Genomic DNA, 19,202 nt, shown 5'->3' on the forward strand with positions numbered 1-19,202 from the left:
CTTTCACACAATTTTCAGCTAAATTGCTCTTGTAGAACTTGAGAAGTTCAAAATCCGTTTTCAATATGACGGAATTGGTGGCCATTTTGGGTCTCGGATTAAATTGAAGAATAATAACTCTTAATAAGGACCATGTCAGATGATATCAGACACGTTTTTAGCTAATTACATTGGTAGAAGTTCAAAATGTGTTCAAAATTTAGTTTACAAACAGGGTATGACAAACAACGGATAAAGCATGATCTTTATCCTGACCATTGGGGTCAACCTAATAAATTATTATGTTAAATTATAGTAAATATTTTCCATTTGCCCTCCTACCCCCTATCCCCCCTCCCCCCTCCCCCCTCCCCCCTCCCCCCTCCCAACCTCCCCCTCCCCTCCTATGACAAACAACGGATAAAGCATGATCTTTATCCTGACCATTGGGGTCAACCTAATAAATTATCATGTTAAACTATAGTAAATATTTTCCATTTGCCCTCCTACCCCCTCTCCCCCCTCCCCCCTCCCAACCTCCCAACCTCCCAACCTCCCCCCTCCCCTCCCATGACAAACAACGGATAAAGCATGATCTTTATCCTGACCATTGGGGTCAACCTAATAAATTATTATGTTAAATTATAGTAAATATTTTCCATTTGCCCTCCAACCCCATCCCCCCCTCTTCCCCCCTCCATCCCTCCATTCTCCCCCCCCCCACCCTCCCATCGCCACTGGCAATCCCACTCTCACCCATAGCCATCTAAATCTTGGACGACAGGAAGAGACATTGTAATAAATTGTATGTAAAACAAAAGAATGAAAGGGAGTATAAAAGTGCCACATGTATTTAATACATGAAGAAAGAAAGAAAGAAAGAAAGAATGAGAGAGAGAGAGAAAGCGAGAGAGAGAGAGAGAGAGAGATAGAAAGAGAGAGAGAAAGAGGGAAAAGAAAGAGAGAAAAAGAGAGAGAGAGTGAAAGAAAGACAGAGAAAGAAAGCATTGTGCGTTGAATGAAAGCCCCCCTGCGAGGGGACATCTGTTTATATTTAAAAGGTTGACCCCAAGGCCCCAACCTTGGCAGCCATCAAAAGTTCTGGGGTATTAAAATATGTTTTTATGAAAAAAAAAAAAAAAAAAAAAAAAAAAAAAAAAAACCTAAAAAAAAAACCAAAAAAAAAAAAAAAAAAAAAACAAAAAAAAAAGTTTGTAAATAAAAAAAAAAGTTTGTAAATAAAAAAAAGTTTGTAAATAAAAAAAAATACCATGTGTCAAGATGTCATAGTTATTTCAAATATTGCATATTTTCAGGATACCATGAAGATAGTGACAACCATAAGGACAGTGACACCCGAGAGCAGACATTCCTGGTTCTGCGGTCTCTATAGGATGAAAACCGGATATGATGTTTTCTTCATTCAGGGACACTGCACTGGACACCATTTGCCTGAACCCAATCTGCAAATTTTTGACTCGAAATCGAATGTTGAAGGTATTTTGCATGTACTTATACATATTTGGTAGTTGGCTTTTTTTAATACGGAGGCCTTCCTGTCTTGGTAACGACAATGTAAATTTGGGGGATTTTGGTCAAATGGGTAGTGTTGTTTGGTTTTGTAAGACATCCAGTACAGTCTTCTTTTTCAATCTTTAGTGTTTAAGACCGGTCATGAATAGATTATAGGTTCAAGCTGTAGGTCGGTGATTTTTATTGGGGTACTCTGGGTTCCTACAAGTAATTGATACATCCTTTAATGACCATGAAAATATAATCAATCTCTATAAACCACTTTCTGTTTTTTGTGATCATTAATCATCTCCTTTCACGAATTCATTTTAGTCATTTAATCATTCATTTCTTCTTTTTCAGCTGTGCCTTGGAAATAGTATCTTTTGGGCCGACAAGTTTTAACAGCCTATTCCCAACTTGGAGACACTGCCAAGGGAAGTTATCTCATTTCATGAAAACACTAGACAGAGTTGCCTTTCCATAAATGACCTGAGCATTAATTTGTGAGTATAATTTGTCTTATATATATATATATATATATATATTACTCTTATGTACTTCTTTAATTTAATTATCAGTGGTATTAATTTTTTCAAGTGAATAGTTGAGTGAAATTGGAGTTATCTCCCTTCACTGTCTGTAGGTCTTGGGTGAAGGGGCTGATTTAGAAGTCAGATGGTGTAAATTTAGAGGAGATTATTGTTATAATTATGTTTTTAAGGAAAAAAAACACAAAAAAAACACACACACAAAAAAATTAAAAAAAAAAAAAAAAAAAAAATACAAAAAAAGAAAGAAAAAAAAAAGAAAAAAAAAGTTTGTAAATAAAATTATAAGTTTGTAAATAAAAAAAACAGTTTGTAAATAAAAATAGACCATGTGTCAAGATGTCATAGTTATTTCAAATATTGCATATTTTCAGGATACCATGAAGATAGTGACAACCATAAGGACAGTGACACCCGAGAGCAGACATTCCTGGATAGTGTGATTAGCAGAGCTTCATCAAAAATTAATGATGGGTGACCAGACTTGAAAACTCCATTTAACCTGGACAGTGGCAAACGTTATCATTGTCGTCTATGGAAAATCATTTAGGTTCTGCGGTCTCTATAGGATGAAAACCGGATATGATGTTTTCTTCATTCAGGGGCACTGGACACCATTTGCCTGAACCCAATCTGCAAATTTTTGACTCGAAATCGAATGTTGAAGGTATTTTGCATGTACTTATACATATTTGGTAGTTGTTTTTTTAATACGGAGGCCTTCCTGTCTTGGTAACGACAATGTAAATTTGGGGGATTTTGGTCAAATGGGTAGTGTTGTTTGGTTTTGTAAGACATCCAGTACAGTCTACTTTTTCAATCTTTAGTGTTTAAGACCGGTCATGAATAGATTATAGGTTCAAGCTGTAGGTCGGTGGTTTTTATTGGGGTACTCTGGGTTCCTACAAGTAATTGATACATCCTTTAATGACAATGAAAACCTAATCAATCTCTATAAAACACTTTCTGTTTTTTGTGATCATTAATCATTCATTTCTTCTTTTTCAGCTGTGCCTTGAAAATAGTATCTTTTGGGCCGACAAGTTTTAACAGCCTATTCCCAACTTGGAGACACTGCCAAGGGAAGTTATCTCATTTCATGAAAACACTAGACAGAGTTGCCTTTCCATAAATGACCTGAGCATTAATTTGTGAGTATAATTTGTCTTATATATATATATATATATTACTCTTATGTACTTCTTTGGTTTAATTATCAGTGGTATTAATTTTTTCAAGTGAATAGTTGAGTGAAATTGGAGTTATCTCCCTTCACTGTCTGTAGGTCTTGGGTGAAGGGGCTGATTTAGAAGTCAGATGGTGTAAATTTAGAGGTGATTATTGTTATATGGTTTTATGAGAAAAAAAAACCCAAAAAAGAACAAACAAAAAAAAAGTTTGTAAATAAAAAAAAAAACATGTGTCAAGATGTCATAGTTATTTCAAATATTGCATATTTTCAGGATACCATGAAGATACATGTAGTGACAACCATAAGGACAGTGACACCCGAGAGCAGACATTCCTGGATAGTGTGATTAGCAGAGCTTCATCAAAAATTAATGATGGGTGACCAGACTTGAAAACTCCATTTAACCTGGACAGTGGCAAACGTTATCATTGTCGTCTATGGAAAATCATTTAGGTTCTGCGGTCTCTATAGGATGAAAACCGGATATGATGTTTTCTTCATTCAGGGTCACTGGACACCATTTGCCTGAACCCAATCTGCAAATTTTTGACTCGAAATCGAATGTTGAAGGTATTTTGCATGTACTTATACATATTTGGTAGTTGGTTTTTTTTAATACGGAGGCCTTCCTGTCTTGGTAACAACAATGTAAATTTGGGGGATTTTGGTCAAATGGGTAGTGTTGTTTGGTTTTGTAAGACGTCCATTACAGTCTTCTTTTTCAATCTTTAGTGTTTAAGACTGGTCATGAATAGATTTTAGGTTCAAGCTGTAGGTCGGTGGTTTTTATTGGGGTACTCTGGGTTTCCACAGGTAATTGATACATTCTTTAATGACCATGAAAACCTAATCAATCTCTATAAAACACTTTCTGTTTTTTGTGATCATTATTCATCTACTTTCACGAATTCATTTTAGTCATTTAATCATTCATTTCTTCTTTTTCAGCTGTGCTTTGAAAATAGTATCTTTTGGGCCGACAAGTTTTAACAGCCTATTCCCAAAGTGGAGACACCGCCAAGAGAAGTTTTCTCATTTCATGAAAATACTAGAAAGAGTTGCCTTTCCTTAAATGACCTGAGCCTTAATTTGTGAGTATAATTTGTCTTAATTACTCCTTTAAATCGCTACTTGTAATAGAGTTCTACAGATGGTTCTCCGAAGGACCAAGCTGAGCTTATGTGATACCCCGGTGTCAAGTGTCCAGCCATTAACAATCAACTTTTTCAAACCACGTTCTGGTAGGAACTTAACAAATGACTATGGTTTGGGCACTGTTTGGCCCCCAAATCTGTCAGTTTTGCAAAACTGTTATTTAGGACATGCATTTCAAATTGTTGTAAGGCCCACTACCTTTCTGAAACAAAAAAAAAATCTTTTTTTTTTTTAAACAACAATAACATCAGAAAATGTGTATTGATGGCCTAAGATGAGGTTACAAAGCCAAAAAAAGTTAAAAGCCGTTTCAGAAAGATATAAGTGGGCCTTTATTTGCAATGAAAGTTTTCTGGTCTTGCAAGTTTAGCTGCCATGGTTACCATCCAAAATATACATAAATAAGGAAAATGGGGATATTTTGATAATTTTTTATTAGGTTTTTGTCTAAGAAACCATGAAGTGCATCCTTGAGAAAAATTAATATTAACTGTCACTATAAGTGTCCCTTCTCCTTTTTGAGGCTTTAAATTTCAATATAAATAAAGATCTAGACTACACATAACTATAATTTCATCTTATTAAGCACCTTTTCACTTTTTCAACTTTTTAAATGCCCTAGGCGCTTATTAGGTCCAATACAGTACATCTGATTGAAGATCTTTTTAAGTAATATTAAGTTTATTTAAACATTCATTTAGTAAGAGGGTTAAATACGAAAGGGTGGTGCTAATGTTGCTGTGTAAATTTATCATTGTTTTATGGCTGTCGCTGCTGCTGGTTGAATTTATCAATATTGTCTGCTGTAAAGCACGTAATTTGTCACAATGTTAATGTTTGTGTCTTAAGATGTCACTTTAAGTCATAAGGCCACATGCATATGCATTCTCTCAAGCAAAGATGACATTGCTGCTTCTTCTGTTAGACAGGGGACCCCTCCTACCTATTGATGCCTCTTCTTGTGACGTATGAAATTCTCTCATCGAATATATATTGTTGCCATTTTTGTATCTTATTTTCCACTTAGATTGGCCATTAGGTTTGACTTGTGACTAAAGCTTTGGTCACAGGTGCCGCAATGATAATCCAGGCGGGCTCGGTGATTGCAGTTCAATTTTCTGAAGAATGAAAGTTCGAAAATAATCACATAGTCAATTTCATTGTTTTTGTCATCAACAGTGGCGTACCACTCCAAAAGCGTCCACATGAACTAGGGTGTACCGATTTAGGGTGGGATTACTGTTCTAGACGGAAAGAAAGAAAATGAGTAATCTGTCCCCGCAATTATCGGCAACCTTTCCGACTTATAGTTCATGTGGACACTTTAAGGGTAGTGCTGCACTGTAGGTGATAACTGCATTGAATTCATTGTGCGATTGCAGAAGAACTTTCGTTCTTCAATAAAAATTGAACTGCCATCACAAAAAGCCAACCTTGATCATCATTGTCACAACGATAATTCAGTCCGGCTGATTAATGATTATTTCATTTGATTGAAGAATGGTTTTATGACAATCGCAGGCAATTTCACCACTTTTGTCACTAACAGCGATGCTCCACTCCAAAAGGATAAACAAAAACTAGAGTGTACCGGTTTAGGGCGGGGTTGCTTTTCTAGACGGAAAGACAGAAAATAAGTAATCCGTCCCCGTAATTATCGGCAACCTTTCCGACTTATAGTTAACGTGGACACTTAAATGAGTAGTGCTGTGCTGTTGGGGACAACTGCATTGATTTGACTGTGCGATTGCTGTAAAACCTTTGTCTTTCAATCAGAAAATGGAACTGTCATCACAAAAAGCCCGCCTGGATTACCAGTGGTGCACCTGTGACCAAAGTCCACAAATCAAAGCTGGTAAGTTGGCATGAGTCGGCTTCCAGTGCTAAATGAAGCAGAAAATTCATATGCAAAAATTGCAACAACACATACTCGATAAGATAAGTATCAACTGAACACGAAGATGGTTATCGGATGGTGAAGAAGACAAGCCTGTAGCAATAGAGAAAACATGAAGATTCGAGGGAAGAAGAAATAGCCATCAAGAATCCTATGATACCAAAATCAGGTAGGCCAGATCTTGCTAAGGAGAAGGAATGGGTTAGAAAATATGAAAAATGCTCCAGCACAAGGACTTCTTTTGGTGACCTGTGAGGCTCTTGACTAAGTTTTAGTTTGGTGACACTTGCTGGCAATCCAAATACATATCTTTTTTTTCAAAAACCAGAACAGACGCTTGTGGTGATAAGCAGACTTCATTCACTAAAAACTGCCATGAAAAGTTGTATTTGAATTTTTAAATTAAACTGCAGTTCTATCCGGAAAACACCTTTCGGGTAAACCAACAAAATGACTAAAGAATCATGATGATGTTAAAATGTTTTCCATTTGCAATAAGGTCTTGAATATTGGAAAGAGGAAGGATAGGTTTGAGTGAAGTATTAAAAAAACAAACCTTTTGACAAGATAAACTATATGAATAAACAATGGATTGGCTGTTTTTATTGATTATGAAGTGTAATTATTGTGATGGCTATGGGCAATCATGATTGGAGAAAAATGCTAGATTTTGAGAATTTCAAGCGGCCAAATGGGCCAAAAGTTATGTAATGGCATTGCTATATTTAATAAGGCTGGTTAATTACCAGGAACCTATTAACAAACCACCAGATGTGAGCTCTTTTGTTAATACGTCTGTAATGATAATGATTAAAATTATTAAAATTTTAATTTATTTGTTTTATTAGATAGAGACACCCATCAGGATAGCGACAATCATCAGGATAGAGACAACCATCAGGATAGCGACAATCATCAGGATAGAGACAGGATAGAGACATCAGGATAGAGACACCCATCAGGATAGAGACACCCATCAGGATAGAGACACCCATCAGGATAGAGACAACCACCAGGATAGAGACACCCATCAGGATAGAGACACCCATCAGGATAGAGACAACCAATGGCTGCAGTTCCTTGATAGTGACCACCAGTGACCAACAGAGCTCCATTCAGGTAATGATAAAAGTCTTTATTTCCAAAAAACTGAATATTATTATATAAACATCTCATTATTATAATGTTTATATAATAAACACATAATATGCAAAATTAAAAAAAGTCATGAGAAAAGTGTTTTGCAAAATATTTTGCAATTTTATTAAACATGTTGTTTTAAGTACATCTTTTTTTATATTACATTCAGTCAGATTGTAGTTTTAATGACAAATGACTATTCAAGTACTTGGTCAATAAATAACTTAGTAATATGTACAATCACAATCTATTAGGTTAGTTATTGTAGACAGATAACATATTGTAAATATTTATAACACAGACAATTCTAAAATCTATCTTCTGTAATCATTTACTGTAAAGCTCACATGAAAAGTTATAGTGTAAAATTAAACTGCAGTTTTCATATAGGGATCTGAATTTTCTCTTCATTTGGTAAAGGGAGAAAACTAGATTTATGTGAAATAAAGAGACTTAATGGTTTTCCAGAGGTAGTGTCAATGTTTGTGTTACTTCAGATCTATTTTTCATTTTCTACACCTACATCAATTAGAAACATTTCGTTCCTGTAGATATGTATTTGTATGCACACATTTAGCTTGAAACTATTTTGTACCTTTAAATTTACTATCCAAATTTGATTGGCCAATTTGAAAGGTCACCAGAACGTGACCCTAATAGGATATTCCTTTGTCAAATATAGGGATAAGAAGGAAAAGTATTTTCTTGTAGCTTTTTAGTCAAATCCTTCCTATTTACCATTATTTTGAATTTTTATTAATACTTTGTCAAGTAAGGAACAAGAGATCCAGAGTATCTGTATCACTGCATTTCAATTTTTAGATTTTAGTTGTTTGGTTGGCTGATAAGATCAATATCCTTCCCACAGCCAGTATCATCTGTGGACAGCCTCTCATGTACATAATCATTTATATTACTGCAGATAAAATTCTGAATTCTTTTCTCGGCTTTTATTTTCCAATTTTGAACTACATGTATTAGTATTTTTCAATTAATTTAGAATTTCAGATTATAATAACGTTTGTTAATGATATGTTTTAGCCTAGAAGAGCCAGTAGGATCATTTTTAGCTCTTGCATTAACCAGTATATTTTTGAAAATAATTCTTATAATGACAACCTTCCAAATTCCCCTCATAATCTATTTTATGCAAAATTTAAAGATAGCCATTGGAGTAAACAAACTATCTGATATGCTGTTTTCTGTGTAGTTTCTTTTCCAAATTCGCTTTATAGTATTCAATTGAAGAATATAGAAAAGTAAAGTTCTTTAATCCTTATACTAACTCTACAAGACATTGACGAAAAACCTCCCAACTGACAGGACACAAACGACTAGACTGGACTGACATGGGAGGCGCGTACAAACTGACCCTATCATTAAAACTACTAATTCACATTCTCACTCAAAGGACTTCTTTCCTATATTCTTTAGGTAATAGTATTCCCATAAATTCAAAATTGTATATATATTCTTTAGTTAATAATATTACCATAATTCTAAATTGTATTATTTAATGATTAATTTGTAAGTTTAAAAGATAAAATAAGTTCATTGAAAGCAAATAAAATTATTTGATAATATTGAAAATAAGTGTTCAAATTTCATTCTTCTACAAATACTGGCTTGAGCTAGCTATTATGACCATCTGTCTTTTAGAATATAACTTTGTTTTTAAAAACAAAAATAAAATTTTTGACACAAGACCAAGTATTAGCAGGGATTATAACATTGTCATTGATAACGATTCAATTTTCAATTAAGGAGTTATCTTCCTTAATTTCTAAATATCACTTAAATGTCAATATCGTTAATCCTAAATTGAATAACATTATTTATTCTATATATTGTGAACAAAAATTCGCAGAGTTAGATTATGGAGGTTATAACTGTTATTTTGAAATAAATACATTAAATTTATACGAGTTGTCTCCCTTATCATGAAGCTGCCATCTTAAGGACTCGTCTTTATTTGTTTTTAATTTTCTTTAGAGGGAGACAGCATCAATGATGATCATGGTAGTTTAATGTATATGAGAAATGAGTGAGAATTTTGAGGCAGGTTCCATACAGTACTGGAACAGTATTTGTTATAGGAAATTCAGTGGTACATATTCTCTGGGTCTCTTTGATAATTTAACTATTTTGTACAATTGGTACTGTCTCCAATATTTTTATACAAAATCTCAATGTTGTAAATTACAAAATATTTTGTTGATCTACTGTCCCTAATTCCACAAAGCTTATTATTTTGTTTCAAAATTTCAACATTTTGTTACTTGTTTCCTAATTCTATCAAGTACAAATCGTTTCCAGTCACAGCGTTAATCAAAGAGTTTTTGTGATCTTTGTGTCTCTATTTGTAGCAAGTGGAATTATAACCTATTGGAGTTTATTTTTTTATATTTCAATGAAGTTAAAAGAAATATTAATTTTTGGCAAGAAAAGCTGACAAAAAATTACAAATTTTGTATCTAGATAAAAAAATCAAGCGCACTGACCGTGTATTTTTATGATTGTTTTAGAAACAGCGATTTGTTTTCTTTTCAACTGCAAATTTTTTTTGTGAAGCACTGAAAATTGTCACCTTGCATATAGTGTAGAGGGATCACTATTTTATAAATTTGAGGTCTTTTTGTTTTAGAGTTTTTAAGTTCCAAAAAGTTACACATGCTTAAAGATGCTCCACCGCCGACAGAGCATAAATAATATTCATCATTTAAACAATAATTGGTGTTTTAATCGTGTATATAATAGTCTAATTAACAAAAAATAATATAAAATAATTTATTTTGCCTTTGGTACATGCGCATTCAGTAGTTCATTCCATATAGGATATAGTGCCACGGAATTTTTTCGGGATGCAATTAATTATTTTTCATATTTTCAACTTTAAGTAAAATTAGAAGCTCAAACTTTTCAATGGTGGTAATGGTGTAAAGTAAGTAACTTTTGTAACTGAAGAAAAATACTAAATCGTCTGCTCCTGTTTTTTAATAGTGAAAAAATACTATTTGTCAGCGGTGGAGCATCTTTAATCTTCCATAATGATATTTCAGTATAGAATGAAATTCGTCTTAAATGCCTCCACCATAGTTCACAACATATAAGTATCCGGTTCATACAATGCAATAGCTCAAAATAACCACACTACCATATTCTTTTTATTCCATTTTCAACTTTGATATGAACTCCTATTTCAAGAAATCTATATATAGAAAAAAAGTAAGTCATAAGGAAAAAATCGCATTTTTCACCAGAGCATCCTTAAAAGCTGGTAGATATTATCAGATCATGGTAAGATTAGAATAGCAGTGGTCTGACGGCCGTGAGAAATCAGGCATGTTGTTAAAAACATTCGGACCCATGGTAAATTTGTGGACTTCTACAAATTCCAGATTGATTTGTATATGTATGGTGTTAGTTCTTAGATATACAATCAATAAATTTTGTTTCCTTATAATTTAATTATAATGAGTCTGGTAGATGTATGCATTAGGCACACGAAGTATGTGCATTTGTAGGGTTCATGTCATCGACATGTTTTATTATTTCTTTAGAATGTTTGTTTTATATTAATGTGATAGTGTTCAAATTCAATTTCAAACAATTTATTGACAAATCTCGAAGTGATCAGACAGCAGACATTTCCTATATAGGTCTTCTCCCTATGCAGTTTCACTTTTGTTTATAAATAATTTGTGCAGGAACTAATAATGTTTTTTTCTGTTGTAGAATTTGGAATGATTTCTGTGTATATAAGTTGCAGCGTTCTAGTCTTTGTGTAGGATCCTGGAGGACCAGCATATATTGGACCTAACGATACAGAGATGTTTTGGAGGATACAGTGTATATACGTGCAACTGGATATTTCTTTCATTTTAAGACTGTTCAATAAAGACTTTAGTATTTATTTCATTTACTTTAGTATTCGGTCACATTTTCATTTTCACGGCCTTCTTAAATCCAAAGACTGTTCAATAAAGACTTTAGTATCTCATTCGGTCACATTTTCCTCTTCACGGCCTTCTTAAATCCAGTATTTGAAATCTTAAGCATTGAGTGCTGGTGCACCTCCTGCTAACCTGCACTGCAGGATTTTTCAGGTTGGGTGGCTCGCTTGGTTTCACAAAAGGCCTTAGGACTCAGATATGTACATTTTACGCGTCCACTTACACCAGTCAGGCAACAAAATTAATACAGTCTCTTAAAAGAATATCAGTCTTGTGTTCTTATTTCAAATGAAATATTCAGAAATGAAATAATTTATGAACGGATAAGGTACGAAGCAGAACATACATATCTTGTCTACACTGTTGGAGTAACTACTTATCCCAGTATTTAATTCGTATCTGAAAGACAGTGTGTATAAGGATCCAGTGTAATATTGATACGTCATCCTTTAAGTGAATAGTCTAAAGGCTAATGTTGGTAAGAATAGTGTAAATATATCCAGTATAACTGCTTATGAGGAAATTTTTACACTGAGCTTTTCCACTTGACAACATAGCAGAACTTGTCTGCCGTTTTGATATACATGAACACATTCAGACCAGGGGCATTTGCAGACTAAAAAGATAATCTGATAGCATGTACTGGTGATAAAATAACATAGTGTTGGCAACTTGGTCACGTACGTAACCTACGGCACCCACTTCACTTTAGGCGATTAAAAAGCACATTAATTGGAATTTACATGTTACAAATTATACACAACCTTATTTCAGTAATATTTATCTTTCATTCAACATATCATTCAATGTCTTATACACAACTGGAGAAATCTGAGAAAACATTGTCAAATTCTATAATTTGTAACATGTTAGTTGGAATAAATGTGCTTTTTAATCGTTTAAAGTGAAGTGGGGTGCTGTAGGTCATGTGACAGAGTTGCCAGCCTTGACTTCAGACAATATTACTCATTACTGAGACATCTATAATAATATCTTTATTAAAACAAAAATACATTATTTTATTGATCCAGTCCTGTGCAAATATGCTTTTAAAGATATGCTCTTAAAACATGTTTCTATACACAATACATTTATGTACGGTAATCATGTGGAGAGGGCATATAGGGCTTTGTCTGCTGCCCGATCCAAAATTGAATCTTTGAATTTAATAAAATATTTTGAAATGAAAAATATGTGCCTGACTATTCACTTTAAAGGTGGGGTTCATTCAAATATTGCAGTGTTAAAGGTCTAGGTATATTTCATCTTTATGCGAGATATTTTATCGGTTTTGCCTATTTAAAAAGGATTAAGAGCCTACAAGGTAACTTCTCACATTATTGTGGGTATCTGTCAAGGGGTCCCCTTGTATCCACCTATCGAACATATTTTTGATTTTTTTTTAAAAATATTTCTGCTAATGCAAATGGTTTTATTCTTTATCTTATATCCATTTTGACAAGGGATAACATATCTATTTTTGTCCACACTTTTAAATTATAGAAAAAAAAATGGCCATGAGACTGATCTTTAAGCAGATACCTTTTCAAAAAAAAAAAAAAATTAAATCAGGGAAAGTAGCTTTTCAAATGCTAGAATGTAATCAATGATATTTTTTCTAAAAAGTCAACATTTGCCCTAGGCGACATTAAATTCAAACTTGACCATAGGTACCCTAATAAAACAACAATTAGTGATAGAATTATGTAAACTAACATATTTATACACTGAAATTAGTGCATTTTTATTATTGTATTTTCCCTAACATAATAAAAAGCTTAACTAGATATGCTCTTTTTTAATGTCAGAAATCAAATAGTAATTAAGAAAACATGCATTTTGTCATCAGCTATTTAAACTCAAAAGATGTTTTCCTCTGTCGATAAAACTTTTTCAAATTGCATTAAAAATATATCGATTAAAGAGCGGAAAAGAAAAAAGATTTTTATATGAAATGTGTTACAATATGAATTTTAACCAATTAGGGACATTGATTTCTTTACCATGGCAGTAAAGTATTTGAAAACTGCTAAGTATCTTATTTAGCATACCGTATTTGACCCCATAAGTGCCTAGGGCACTTAAAAAAAATGAAAAAGTGTATAAGACGAAATTATTGCAAATCAATACAGTTTTGTGTATTTTGGTCTTTATTTATGCCTGGGCAATATTGAAATGGCGGCCTCAAAAAGGGGGAGAGGCACTTATAGGGACATGGATGCTTACTGGGTTGAATATGGTACTTCAAAACCCCATATACCAAATTTCACTTGCAATTGTAAATCTGATATCATCTAAATTGCAACCAAAATGGGGCCTCCATTTTGTTTCCATGGTAACCGATCTTTTTGAAAGTAATATCATGTTATTTAGCATATCTCATAATCTCTTTATTATACCAATTTCTCTTAATTCTGACAAATTAAATTTCAAATTATCAGAGCGCTTCTTTGCTACCCCGGCAACCAATATTTTTAAAGGTGTTACCATTGCATTTAGCATGTGAAATTATCACTATATGTTATTTTTAACTTAAATCGAACTCTGGAATCAATTTTAAACAAAGAAGCGATCCGTAGCTAACTGCCCTCAATATTTTAGGTCACCCAAAAACTGTTTTCCCGCATTTTAATTTCGAAATTAGTTTACACATACAGATATGTCCTGAGAGTAAAATTGTGGAAACACCCTTTTACAGGGTGAAATGAGAAGACAAAGAGCAATGTTTCATTTTCGCTTTTTTTCCCTCCCAAAAAGTGTAAATGTTTTGCAAAAATCATTACAAAAATTGAACAAGAGGCCCATGGGCCTTAACAGTCTCCTGAGTTCAGATATAGAATGAAACAAAGACATAAACACTATTGACTTTTTAATCTATAAAGAGTATTTGTTTCCATCAAACCTGTGAACTCGGAAGAAGATTTTTTGGAATTTTGACCCTGTTTGGCCAAACCCCTCTGGTCCTCCAAGGGGTCAGCAAGGACTGATATGAGTGTTAAAATGCTATATCTCAGGCTAATACATCTGTAATTCTAATAACGTTTCCTATGAAAATTGAACAAATAATAAACTAAAGTAAACTTGACCCCCTCCCAAGGGGGAAACGTGAGACCCCAGAATTATATAATTCACAATTTTTGGTCCATCTTTAGTATTCGATTCTACCATTTCCAGAATTTCAGATGAAGGTTTTTGAAATTTTAGCCTATTTGACTCCTTTTGACCTCCCACTATGGCCCTTGTGATTCCAATATATGGGAGTTACTGTTCTTGTTTCAGTTAATGAACACTTAGATATTTACGATGCAAGTGTTGAATTTTTCATTTTTGCAAGCCTTTAGCTGATTCTATCTATAATTAGGGCAAAACTGTTTTGAGGAGCTTATTTAACTTATAATGCAGATGCATTAAGAAGAGTACAAAAAAAATAAATAAAAAAATACATAAATAATAAATAAAAAAAATTAAATTTTGAAAATAACACTATGAAATGACGTTCCACAAAGCAAATATGAGACATCGAATTCTCATAAAAAATAATTATTTCTCTCTTTGTTTCTGGCTTTCTGATTGGCCTATTCATTTTTTTCATTCCATGACGGAAAAAATAATCCGAGAATGGTGCTGAAATCCGATGTTATCGTGATGTCACAATAGAAACATTGACGTTGCTTATCAATTTGGAAAAAAATAATCCCTTGGAAAAAATCAATGGAATAGTACATGTAAACGTATTTCATTTTATTAAGTAGCCTGGAAAATTAAGTATTGAAGTCACTATTTTTTAATTTCATAGTGTTATGAAATAAATTTTGTTTGCAGACTTTTGTGACAATCTGACACCCCCATCCCTTTTTACAAAGCTCCATACACTAAATCTGTATGTGCTTCTAGTTTCTATACAGCTTCTGTTCTTTGATGTTGTGTGTCTCATCCTTTATCTACATATACATACAATTTCTTTAATCTTATTCGTACCGTTACTTTTACCCCTTTTCGGACAAAGTGTGACATCAACTGGATCATAGAATAGTCATATCAATTGAGGGTTACCAAAGTGAAATTAACATAGTATGTGTAAAATATGTTTAGTAATAAAATTAACTATTTATATTCATAAGAGTAACAACATTAACAAGATATTTCTCCTGTAAACATTACCTTTGACCCTGTTGACCCTATTTTCTCCTATTGACATCTAACTGAACTGAAATGATCATGTGATATTCCAAATGTCCATGTCGATGATCCGGCCAGTTTATTTGTTTCAAGATCCCAATGAGAAAACCAATAACTGGAGTAATACTGCAGTATCTGATACCATTTTTATTGATTTTTTTTCTAACAAATCCACAAGAAATGCACATTTTTTGGTTTTGCGGTTAAAATGTATTTTACTATACGCAGGAAACCATCTTTAAATATAACTGCGTAACAGCAAAAAGATCATTAAAAAGATATATGGATATCTTCTGTTTACAAGTGTAGCCACCAGCTACTACATTATGATCTGATTTCAGTATGACACTGGTAGTCTAGGTAGTAAAGTCATCAAAAATATTCAATGTATATCACATAAATGTGTTATACATGTACATGTATATCAAATCTAAATTACATGTACAAATGTACATGATGTAAAAATCACTTTGTTTTTATTACATCAAAGTAAAATTATTCTCTATGAAGGTAATTAAAAATGCCTTATTATTCACTGATGTAAATGTTGGTGTAAATATATATGGCAGTAAAACAATTAAATATGGCAACAAAAAAATTAAAGTAGTGTAAAATTTAAAAGAAAATTGTAAAAGGTGGAAACTTATGTAATATTTCCCAAAACTTGACATACACTGTAATATTCACACATGAAATCAGGACATCTATAATACAAATTGTATTAAACTTTTGAAATATATGAAAGTTTAGTTTTAGTATTGCTCCATAAATAAGATGCATTTGAAATAATTTCCGAAGGTTTCACAAAGATTCAATGTCTTTATCTGACATTGAGTAATGTAAATTTTTCGGCATGCTCGAGTTTGAGTCCGAATTAGGTTGAAATGGTACAGACGCATTATCACTGAAGATGTTTTTATGGTCCATGGTATCGTGTAAGTCAGGTGACTTGTCTACGTCACTGTCCAGCTGCGATTGGTCAGTTTTATTTGTTGGTGTAACTTTGTTCCTCTCTGGACCGTCTCCATTAATTAAAAGTCTTTGTTGTGTTTTACGTTCTAATTTCTCCTTTAGTTCCTTTACTCTATCTTCCATCTGTAACAGGAAAACAGGTTATGTAAACAATACTGTCCTTTTTTGGTTTTGATCAGCAAAAGTCTTATAACACTTCAAATTTTCGGGTTTTGGCAGAAGATATAAATTGTAATTTTCCTGCAAAGTAGTTTTTAAATTGTACTGATCTAATATCTTTGTAGGCTTTATCAATTCCTTCTCCTTCACCAAAATATTTTCTAAGCCTTTATTGAATTAGAACTCAACACGTCCACATAACTTTTGTTTTATCTTTCTTTCTTTTAGTTTGAGATGATGAAACATTTTATCACACGATAAGAACAAATATTTTTAGCAAGACTTCCTTTTCAAGACTGTACCGGTAAGTTAATTACCTCTGAAATCTGTTTTTTCAGGCCTTCATTTTCTATAAGCAGCCTCTGATGTCTTTCATCTTCCTACTTACTGGTCACAGATTCAGACATGGCCCGCACTTCCAGATGATTTTTCTTTGGATTGCGACTTATTTCAACAATCTATCGCAGAATTCAATGGAAGATTAGTCAATTTAAAAAAACAAAAAAGGATTAAAAGATATACAGAATGAAGGAAAAGATATGATATTCAGACAGGACATGTATGCAGAAATAGCTTTATCTGACATAAACAGAACCCTATAACTGGTTATTTTCTTGTCAAACAATATGAATAAGAAGAGCTAACATCAATAGATGAATATACCTTAGGTACAAATATGAGGCCCATAGACAGAAAACTGCATAAAAGAATGGCGAGGGCTAAGAAGGCAAAGCTGGCATCTTGTTGGTTACTGATGATAAGAGTGATGGGCGCTGTTATCACACACAACACCTGTAACAGTGAATAGTCAGATCTATAATGATTAAATGTACAAATCAGGTGAGTTAGTACTATGATTTTTGAAGCATTACAAAATCAATTATATTACCCAAAGCTTTAATAATAATCCATATATAAGTGAAGTTGATCTTCAATTCAGTCTTTTTGTCAACTTTGCATATAACAGAGTTATCTGCCCTTGAACAGTAAAATTGTCATTTTTAAAATTTTGAACTCCTCAAAAACACAAATAGCATCATAATCAATGTATTTAGTTAGAGAAGATCAACCACAATGTAACAAGGACATAGTCATTCAGATCCCCCGCCAATGGAGATATCAAAGCTGAAGTAAGTTTGATTGTGGAGACTTATGTGTATGGAAAAAAAACGGAAAAAGGAAGTTGAGCTAAAGAAAGATGGAGTATAATTCAAGTAGAGCGGAGCTGCAATTGTTGAATCAGGTATACAGCCTTGACATTTATATTCGACTATATACACAAAGATGGGTGGAGTTTTGCAAAGTAACATTTACCATTTACCATGATATTTTCAGCAATGTTTCCATGGTAACGGAAAAAACGGTACAAAAATATGATATTTTCAGCAATGTTTCCATGGTTATGGAAAAAGTGCAAAAAATGAAAACCTGAAAATAGCAAAAGGCACTACTAGACCATAAGAACTATGTGTCTATGAAGTTTCATGGAAATATCTCTTCTGGTTTTAGAGTTGTGCTACGGAAACGATTCTTACACAAAAATCTGCCATTTTCAGCAATGTTTTTCCATGGTTACAGAAAAAAGTACAAAAAGTGAAAACCTTAAAATAGCAAAAGGCACTACTAGACCATAAGACCAATGTGTCTATGAAGTTTCGTGGAAATATCTCTTCTGGTTTTAAAGTTATGCTCCGGAAACAAACCTGGTACAAAAATATGATATTTTCAGCAATGTTTCCATGGTTACGGAAAAAATGCAAAAAATGAAAACCTAAAAATAGCAAAAGGCACTACTAGACCATAAGACCAATGTGTGTATGAAGTTTCGTGGAAATTTCTCTACTGGTTTTAGAGTTGTGCTCCGGAAACCATTCGTACAGACGGACAGACTTCGTTGGACGGGGGATAACATATGTTAGAACTTACTACCACATTATAATCAATGTATTTAGTCAGAAAAGATCAACCACAATATAATTACATGTGATAGAACTTACCAACACATTATAATCAATGTACATGTATTTAGTGAGAGAAGATCAACCACAATGTAATTACATATGATAGGAGAACTTACCACCTCATTACAATCAATGTATTTTGTCAGAAAAGATCAACCACAATGTAATTACATATGATAGAAGAACTTACCACCACATTATAAATACTCATTCCTACAAATCTAGAGTCATTCACTTGTTTCAGCTTAACGCTCCTCGTCTCATAGGCCAGGAATATACCAAACAGTAGCAGAATTCCTTTGTAGCCATATATCACACCTGTTAACAAACACATGTACAGGTATCAATTCTCATGTCACAACATTATACAATATCTACAATGATGTCCATTGTATTAATGGAACATTTGCATTAACTCTGCTGGAACACCACAGCTATCGGGGAACAGCCTAGTTGACTTTTGTTGAAATTAGAACATTAATTGAAGAAGGGCTTGGACTTGGGGGAGGGGGGGGGGGGTGGTTCCATAATTTGTACATAAGGATGCTACCA

At 33.2% G+C, this 19,202-nt stretch overlaps 1 protein-coding gene and 2 long non-coding RNA genes across 4 annotated transcripts; 2 read left to right on the forward strand and 1 right to left on the reverse strand.

Moving 5' to 3' along the window:
* Window positions 1-366: 366 nt before the first annotated feature.
* Window positions 367-7,224, forward strand: LOC138304799 (uncharacterized). 2 transcript variants are annotated; one of them, XR_011205638.1, is made up of 8 exons: window positions 367-1,476; window positions 1,855-1,997; window positions 2,417-2,709; window positions 3,051-3,193; window positions 3,506-3,804; window positions 4,183-4,325; window positions 5,315-6,455; window positions 7,135-7,224. It is a non-coding gene; the product is annotated as an uncharacterized lncRNA (long non-coding RNA). The 2 variants fall into 2 exon arrangements; XR_011205639.1 differs by having other exon boundaries at window positions 371-1,476; window positions 6,166-6,455.
* A 5-nt stretch (window positions 7,225-7,229) lies between these two features.
* On the forward strand, window positions 7,230-11,642 carry LOC138304800 (uncharacterized). The gene is made up of 2 exons (XR_011205640.1): window positions 7,230-7,405; window positions 11,162-11,642. It is a non-coding gene; the product is annotated as an uncharacterized lncRNA (long non-coding RNA).
* Window positions 11,643-15,679: 4,037 nt separating this feature from the next.
* LOC138304797 (gamma-aminobutyric acid type B receptor subunit 1-like) lies at window positions 15,680-19,146 on the reverse strand. Its single transcript, XM_069245074.1, has 4 exons — window positions 18,841-19,146; window positions 17,353-17,481; window positions 17,007-17,147; window positions 15,680-16,653 (listed from the first exon to the last, which is right to left on the reverse strand). The coding sequence occupies exons 1-3, from the start codon at window positions 18,982-18,984 to the stop codon at window positions 17,070-17,072; spliced, it is 351 nt and encodes a 116-aa protein (XP_069101175.1). The 5' UTR covers window positions 18,985-19,146; the 3' UTR covers window positions 15,680-16,653; window positions 17,007-17,069.
* Between the last annotated feature and the right edge of the window lie 56 nt (window positions 19,147-19,202).

The sequence above is a fragment of the Argopecten irradians genome, chromosome 12 (assembly GCF_041381155.1).
Source record: "Argopecten irradians isolate NY chromosome 12, Ai_NY, whole genome shotgun sequence".
Lineage (NCBI taxonomy): Eukaryota > Metazoa > Mollusca > Bivalvia > Pectinida > Pectinidae > Argopecten > Argopecten irradians.

Coding starts and splice junctions, on each gene's coding strand:
- LOC138304797 (XM_069245074.1), bottom strand. CDS start 18,984: ATGTGTTTGTTAACAGGTGTGATATATGGCTACAAAGGAATTCTGCTA. Junction 17,482..18,840: donor TGAGTATTTATAATGTGGTG/GTAAGTTCTTCT, acceptor TCACTGTTACAG/GTGTTGTGTGTGATAACAGC. Junction 17,148..17,352: donor GCCTCATATTTGTACCTAAG/GTATATTCATCT, acceptor ATTCTGCGATAG/ATTGTTGAAATAAGTCGCAA.